Source organism: Phyllopteryx taeniolatus, chromosome 18, assembly GCF_024500385.1.
Source record: "Phyllopteryx taeniolatus isolate TA_2022b chromosome 18, UOR_Ptae_1.2, whole genome shotgun sequence".
In the NCBI taxonomy this organism is placed as follows: domain Eukaryota; kingdom Metazoa; phylum Chordata; class Actinopteri; order Syngnathiformes; family Syngnathidae; genus Phyllopteryx; species Phyllopteryx taeniolatus.
This window is the reverse complement of record NC_084519.1, coordinates 871,495-878,817: the sequence shown is the minus strand read 5'-3', so window position 1 is coordinate 878,817 and position 7,323 is coordinate 871,495. Positions and strand designations below refer to the sequence as shown.

Here is a 7,323-nt window from a genome sequence, read left to right as displayed (position 1 = left end):
AGACATTCCAACAACTTCTTAAACAGCTAACCTACAATTCCATTTTCAACATGCTGCCAATTTTTTTTGTCTGAGTTTGTTGTCACATTTCTGTGGGGCCAATTACACTTTACTCGTGCACTCACTGTAGCAGTCTCGCCACGCTGCACTATTTGCATATCTGTTGTTGACCAATACTGGCCACTCATGTGCCTGAGTAGCATCTGCAACATTTGCACAATCGACATTGTCCCAGATGATCGCGCTACTCGTCACTTTAAACCGCATCCACTCCTTGAAGTCTCGGTGCCCCTTTGCACAATGGTCATTGCACCGGACTATTGCAATATTAGTCATTCCAACTGCTCTAAGTGCTAGAGGACTCTGCCTCTTTTGCACAATTGTCTACAAAAAAAAATAATACAAATGTACCGGCATTACCAGATAACTATTAACCCCTTATTGCTTAGTGACTGTTTTTTTTTTTGTCAATGTCTTTGTGTCTGTTGTCGTACTAGAGCGGCTCCAAATACCGGAGAGAAATTCCTTGGCAAATAAAGACGATTCTGATAACGCGTTCAATTCTTTACCGATTGAAACAAGAAATGTGGGTGATTTTACAGTGGGGGGGTTCAAGTGGCTTTGTTTACCTGAAGTACAAAGATGCCGGAGTATCGTGTGGCTTACGGTTGCAAAAAAGGAGCCATGATGACCCCTCCAGACGGATCTTCTCGCTCGGAGAGGCATTTTGACGAGCGTGACCGACAGGGGGCAGCAACGCTGTCGACTAGCGGACGAAGAAGACGCCCGCGCCAGCATCGCAGCTATCGACGCCAGTTGCAGCGGATGTTGGACAATCAGGTGGCGCTCCAGCAGCGAAGTTGACCTAAAGACTGCGGTGTAATATTCACCGTCGGTCAGCAACGCTTGAGTCGCGAAGTCCGCTACGTCATCACGGCGTTCATCGCCCGACACATTTTGGGAACGTTTTCCAGCTTCAGCGACGATGACCGATTTTTTCCGTTTGCTGGATTGCGATGTTATCGGTTTCGACTTAGACCATACGCTGTGCCGGTACCATCTGAAGGAGACCTCCAAGGTGAGCGTGAGATTTTGAGATTCTCGACATGCAAGTATCTCACAAACGATAGTTCATGTGACGTCACTGAACCATTGACACTTTACGACAATGGCGAGACAGCTTATATAACATTGCACGTTTACACTTAATTGTTTTTATTTTAATTGTGCCTTGTTTCAAAAAGAGAATCTGTTCATTTGCCTTAACTGGATAAATAAAGGTTAAATGAATTCAATCATAAATAAAACCAGAGCGTGTGAATGCTGCAATGCTGAATGAAATCATGTGGGATTGGATGGAATGATATGAAATGATTTAGAAGGACGTTGAATCATCTGAAATAATGTGGAATGATATGGAATGCAGTTTGAAGTTAGAATGGTTCGAATCGGTCAAGGAACGTGCAAGCAGCAGGGACTAATGTAGAATTTGTCTTGATGTGGGAAAGTGTAGGATTTGAGGAATGTGGGGAAAAATATGTTGGAGTTGGAATGGTTTGAATTGGTCGAGAAATGTAGAAGAAGGGGGGCAAAAAGGCAGAATTTGTTTGAATGTGGGGGAAACGTGGGTATTGTAAAGTGAACACAAAGAAGTTGAAACGGTGCCAATCGGTTGAGAAATAAGGAAACTGTGGCTGAATTTGTAAAGATTTAGAATTTCGGGCTTTTATGTTGCAAATTGTGAAATATGGGGAATGGGAGTGGGTCACAGGATGGTTTGAATGAGCTGAACACCAAGTTGAAATTGTTCGAATCGGTTGAGAGATAAAGAAGGTGTAGCTAAATTTGTAAAAAATTCAAATTTGCGGCTAATAATTGCGCCCACAGTTGATTTCATTCTACACTTTCATTCCAGTATGACAGGGGTATGTATGACTGCATATATGTACAGTTATTGCTCATAAATGTACATACCCTAGCAGAATTTGTGAAATATTTTGATTGATTTATTTGTTATATGACTGACTGACTGAACAACAGCCATCATTAATTGAATCATGGTTTTGTTTAATGGTAATGCTTTTCTGAAATGCTTGACCGTTTCATTTCAATCCCATTAAAATAAAATGAAATGTTTCTCCTGGCCCTTCATGTTTATTTACCCTTAAGAATTGTACCCTTCTTACAAATTCTGTAATCAAACATATGAGCTTAAGTGCTTAACTTCAGAATCATTCCCTGGAAAAAAAACTCACAAAATACAGATAATACTTCGTTTTGATCGTATGGGTAGAGGCAAAATCATGCATTGTAAAAATGCATTATACATAGGTACAAGGGTTTTCCAGAATTTTGAGGTCAACTTTGGGGGTGCGTATTATACATGGGTGCGCATTATACACGAGAAATTACGGTAATTGGTTTTCAGAATTTTTGTTCTGCCAAATATCAGAATCTGGTTTGTCTTTAAAAAAAAAATCCATATCGGTCGAGGCATAATACTTATATCTCTGATCTTTTTAGATAATTTGTTTTGCTGTGCTTACTATATTCCTTTCCGTTGGATTAAAAAAACGAAAGTCTGAATTTAAAAAATGCTTCTTTTTTTCAGATCGTGAATAATCGCCATCATCTTATGAATTTCACGAGGAATGTCTGCTTTCTGAATGTTATGGTTTTCCAGATTCCACTGAGTAACGTGATTCTTTCTATATTTGTTTTTGCAGCTAATCTACGAGAGCTTTGCCAGCTATCTAGTGGAACATAAAGGCTATGACAAGGACCTGTTACACCTAACACCTGCTACTTGGGATTTTTGGTAAGTCAAATGAAAAAGTGACAGAATATAAAATTGCGTGTGGAGTGCCTCAAGGATGAATTTTAGGTCCAATTATTTTTAATCTATACATGCTTCCATTTGAGGACGTCATCAGGACACACGCCATCGGCTTCCACAGTTAAGCAGACTGTGATCCCTGATGACACAGGGCCAATTGAATTGTTGATGTGGCTGAAGGAGTAAAAGGCGCAGAAAGACTCTCCACCTGTCCCTAACCAATCGGAGGAACAAGACATAAGATGACACAAGGCGCCGATGGAGTCACTAGTGTCACCCGAACAATCGGAGGAACGAATGAAGAATGAGATGCGGCAGCACTTGGAATCTCCCACACCCCTCCCCGCCCCATTGGAGCAAAGCCCCATGCAATACTTGGGTTGTTCCTGGTGAAATCTTCATGTTAAATATATTTAGTGAGAAAAATGGTGACGTGTTATATACTTACTTCAGCCGCTATACAACTAAGTTCAATGTTCATCTTGGATGCCGGACAGGTGGAGATTGAAATTGGAACATCGTAAAATGACCTAAACCTCAAAGCCTATCAGGCTGCACCAAACCGATGGTGAAAGCTATGCCAGGTTGCCAGCTTGTGTGTGAAGCTGTCTGCCCTTTTCTGACAGGAACTGCATCAGAAACAAACCCAGAACACACCTGACTGATGGACACCTGCAAGACTCACTCAGAGTTGCAATGTCAAAGTACACCCCAGATGAGAACACACTGGTGCACTGCCAGGCTTCCCACTAACAGACAAAGAAACCGATAGAGATGTTCTCAGTGGCAACATGGCAGTGCCACTGCAAAATTCAATTCAAATGTTGACAATGTGTTTAAAAAAAAAATGCTTCATAATAATCAACATGAATAATTATTCATTCTAACAAATAATGAAAGGTAATTTGAGCAAATGTGTTATTTCAGAAATGTGTATCAAACTGGTAGCTCTCCGAATTCATCAGTGCCAAGAAGTAGCTCTTGGCTTTAACAAGGTCTCTGTAGGTAACGATGGATTCTATGGCTGCCCTGTAGAAGTTCACTCGCAGCTATTTTGGGAGCTGTGCTTTCCTCAAGCATCGTATTTTCAAATTTTCAAAATGGACACATTTCTTTAACTTTGTTTTGTGGAAATGGTCATTTAATGGTTCATTTGGTGTCCAGTTTTAAGGGCCTTGTGGTGGACCTTGAGGATGGAAACTTAGTGAAACTTGCTGAAGATGGAACAGTATTGAGGTATGCTTTTACACTAGAAACGACACATTCTAAACTTCCAGAAACATCTCGTCACGTTGACCCTTTCACACTGGCCATGTGAAATGACTTTTTTTTCCCCCTCACCTTTTTACCAAAACGCTGTCCTGTGTGCACAGGACACTCACACTAGTGTGTGAGGGCCCACCAAGTTTTAACACCAGAGACTCACTACCCTTGCCTATTTACTGTACGTTGAACGCAATGGTTGCGCTGACATTGCCACGTTTCAGTTTGTAAACGTGCAGTGTCCCACTTCATTGTGTTCTGCCTAAAAGAAAGCACAAGTGAACGAATCCCATCGCTACTGTTTCGCCTCCGATGCGCCAATTTACTGGGAAGCTAGATTGGAAGCGTGTGTTGATGTCTTTGTTCTTGTGTCCTTTCGAAGTAGGCTGAGTATAAATGCGTGCGTGCTTTCTTTGAATAGAGCAACACATGGAACGACTGACCTGAGCACGGAAGAGATCATCAAACATTATGGTCCAAAAAGGGAGTGGAAGCACTTTAACAGCCTCAATACCTCTTTTGCAAGATCTGGTATTTTTCATTATTTTACTTATTGTGTTGCATCATCTGTTTTGTTGTGATTTGATTCTTGCTCTTACTATGGCTTTTTAAAAAATATCGATTTTATTAATTTGCTACTGTTATGTTTTTGACGATGCAGCTAAATACTATTTATATGACAACTACTTTGATCTACCTGGTGCTCTCCTCTGCGGAAGAGTTGTGGACATGTTCTACGAGGTAATATTTAATTCAAACCATGTACGGTACATAGTTTCATGTGAAAGGTTGAAAAGCCAATGGAAAAGAACCCACTGAAAATATTTTCATTTGATGTATATTTTGTGAACAGTGGGGAAATGAAGTGAATTCCGACTTTTGGAAAGACATGGTAGCTGCCATTGACCACAATTACAACACATCAGCATTTAGAGGTATGAATTTGATTCTAACTCAGCCCATTACCCTATACTAAATGTATCGGGTTGACTCATAAATTGCACGCAACCAAGGTTTTACGCTAACACCAGGCCGATTGAACTCTCAGGCCTGTTTTGAAATTACATTTTTGTCTATACGTGCCCTGCAATTGGCTGGCAACCAGTTCAAGGTGTACCCCGCCTCCTGCCCGAAGTCAGCTGAGAGAGGCGCCAGCACACCCGTTGGCAACAAAACTAAGCAGCTTGTCACTTCAGCTATGGAACAAGTGCCTTTCTCAGACACAGCAACTCTTGGCAGAATGGAACGACTTGCAAACGATGTTGCAGGAAAGCTTCTGGAAACCTGGGGAAAGCATGCGAATGCATCTCTGTTGCTGAGGGCAAATCAAATGCTTGTATAGACATGGCCCAGCTGAATTGTAATGCTAAAATGAATTTCTTTCTCTATCATATTTAATTTTCTATTTTAAAAGAGACTCGGCAAAGTCTGTGTGGTGGTTCAGACTGAGAAGTCTGATACTGTATATATGGTGGTTCTTGTCGCGTTAAACATTTATGTAATCTTGTTTTGATTGTGCACAGGGGTCAAACTCATTTAAAAGGGTTGTAAATCTAGTTCTTTAGTCTAGCTATAATCATATTAAACATAATTATCCAGCATCAGAATTGTGGCTTGTGAAAATGCTGAGTGGCAAGTCACTCTGGGAAACCAAAAAAGTTCATGCCAAGCCCTGCATGCAACCCACAAACTTGATGACGTTCTGTTCTGTATGTCACCACAGCATAAAGGTTATAATTCTGACTGGATCTTCAAACCGTCAGAGGTCATGATTTATCTTGGGTGGTTTTGACCGATTTCCAGGACAATAGTTAAAATTCAGTCTGATTCGGATGTATAGCCCCCTTGTCAGTTAAGGGTGGCATGAGCTCATCTTTAAAACTCCTTCACTGCCATTGACTGCTGTTGAATTCAAATATCAATGGAGGACTGGCAGTCCTTAATGAGTTTTAAGGGCCTTGGAGCCGGAATGAAAAATGGCCAATCGTTTTTGGAGAGATGCTAGTATCCTTCCTGCTGACTGTCGTCACGGTGTCCTTGAGCACCGAACTCCCCCAAAACCTAGGTTAAGTGGTGCCGCACAATTTGCACGCACCTTCACTCTGACATAGCTCATGATGTGCCTACATGTGAGTGAGCTGGTTCAAGTCCCCTTGATTGATTCTAATCACGATAACAAATAAAGAATGAAATGTGCTCAAATGTCGGTTGTAGGAATTTTTCAATACATGGTTTTGTGTATCCCATTCAGTAAACCACACGACTAGTCCCTTGGGTTTGAAACAAAAGGCATTTTATTCGGGAGAGAACTATTTCTAATAGTAAATGGTCATCTCGTCATCATTATGTTTTTCCGACTTTTCAGAGGATGCGGGGACTTATTTTCCCAATGTAAAGCGGGACCCTGGCCGTTACTTGCAGACCTGTTCCGAGTCTGTCAAGACTTGGCTACGGGGCATGAAGAATGCCGGGAAAGTCCTCCTCCTCATTACCAGCTCCCACAGTGACTACTGCAGGCTCATCTGTGAATACATCCTGGGGTATGGCTTCTCACTCAAGATTCACACATCCCCACTGAAACCATTTTGAACTGTTTTGACTCAGCAGCCAGTGGATTTATGAAACTGAAATGCTCTGCTCAGGTCTCACGTGCAATTTTGACTTTCTCCCAAACGTTCCTATGGTACTTTGATTTCATTAACACTGCTCGTATGTTGTTGGGGGCTTAATGCCTTGGTGGGATCACCATGGGCAAACAGGGCCTTGGTGAGGGACCAGACAAAGCATGGCTTAGAACGCCCAATTATTACAAACAGTTTTGCCCTCACCTGGCTGTGGCTCACCACGGTCTCCCCCCTCTGGAGCCAGGCCTGGAGGTGGGGCTTAATGGCTGGTGGCCGGGCCTGCACCTACAGCATGGGTCCCCCTTCCCATGTGCTCACCACCTATGGGAGGAGCTAAGTGGGTCATGTGCATTGTAAACGTGTGGTGGTCTGATCTCTGGCTACATAAGCTGGCTCTAGGGGTACAGAACAGCCCGTGTGCGCTGTGTTTTGTAACTTCATTGTTGAGCCGGCCCACTGGAGTTGTGGCCGTTAGGTGGTCACTACCTGTCGTGGCGGTAATGCCCAAACCAGTTGGTGGATACTGACGGTTAGTAATGGCGTTTTGTGGCAGCTGATGGCTACATACAGGCCAAGTGGCTGTGGGAGGACTTGGGTGAG

At 42.4% G+C, this 7,323-nt stretch overlaps 1 protein-coding gene across 1 annotated transcript in view; it reads left to right on the top strand.

Annotated features, from left to right (window-relative positions):
• Window positions 1–774: 774 nt before the first annotated feature.
• The window catches only part of nt5dc1 (5'-nucleotidase domain containing 1), a 28,669-nt gene continuing 22,120 nt past the window's right edge, over window positions 775–7,323 (top strand). Inside the window, exons 1-7 of the mRNA XM_061754267.1 lie at window positions 775–1,078; window positions 2,727–2,818; window positions 4,001–4,072; window positions 4,521–4,630; window positions 4,761–4,840; window positions 4,953–5,034; window positions 6,465–6,639. Of these exons, the coding sequence (XP_061610251.1) occupies window positions 986–1,078; window positions 2,727–2,818; window positions 4,001–4,072; window positions 4,521–4,630; window positions 4,761–4,840; window positions 4,953–5,034; window positions 6,465–6,639 (704 nt within the window). The 5' untranslated portion in view covers window positions 775–985. The remainder of the gene's footprint in view (window positions 1,079–2,726; window positions 2,819–4,000; window positions 4,073–4,520; window positions 4,631–4,760; window positions 4,841–4,952; window positions 5,035–6,464; window positions 6,640–7,323) is intronic.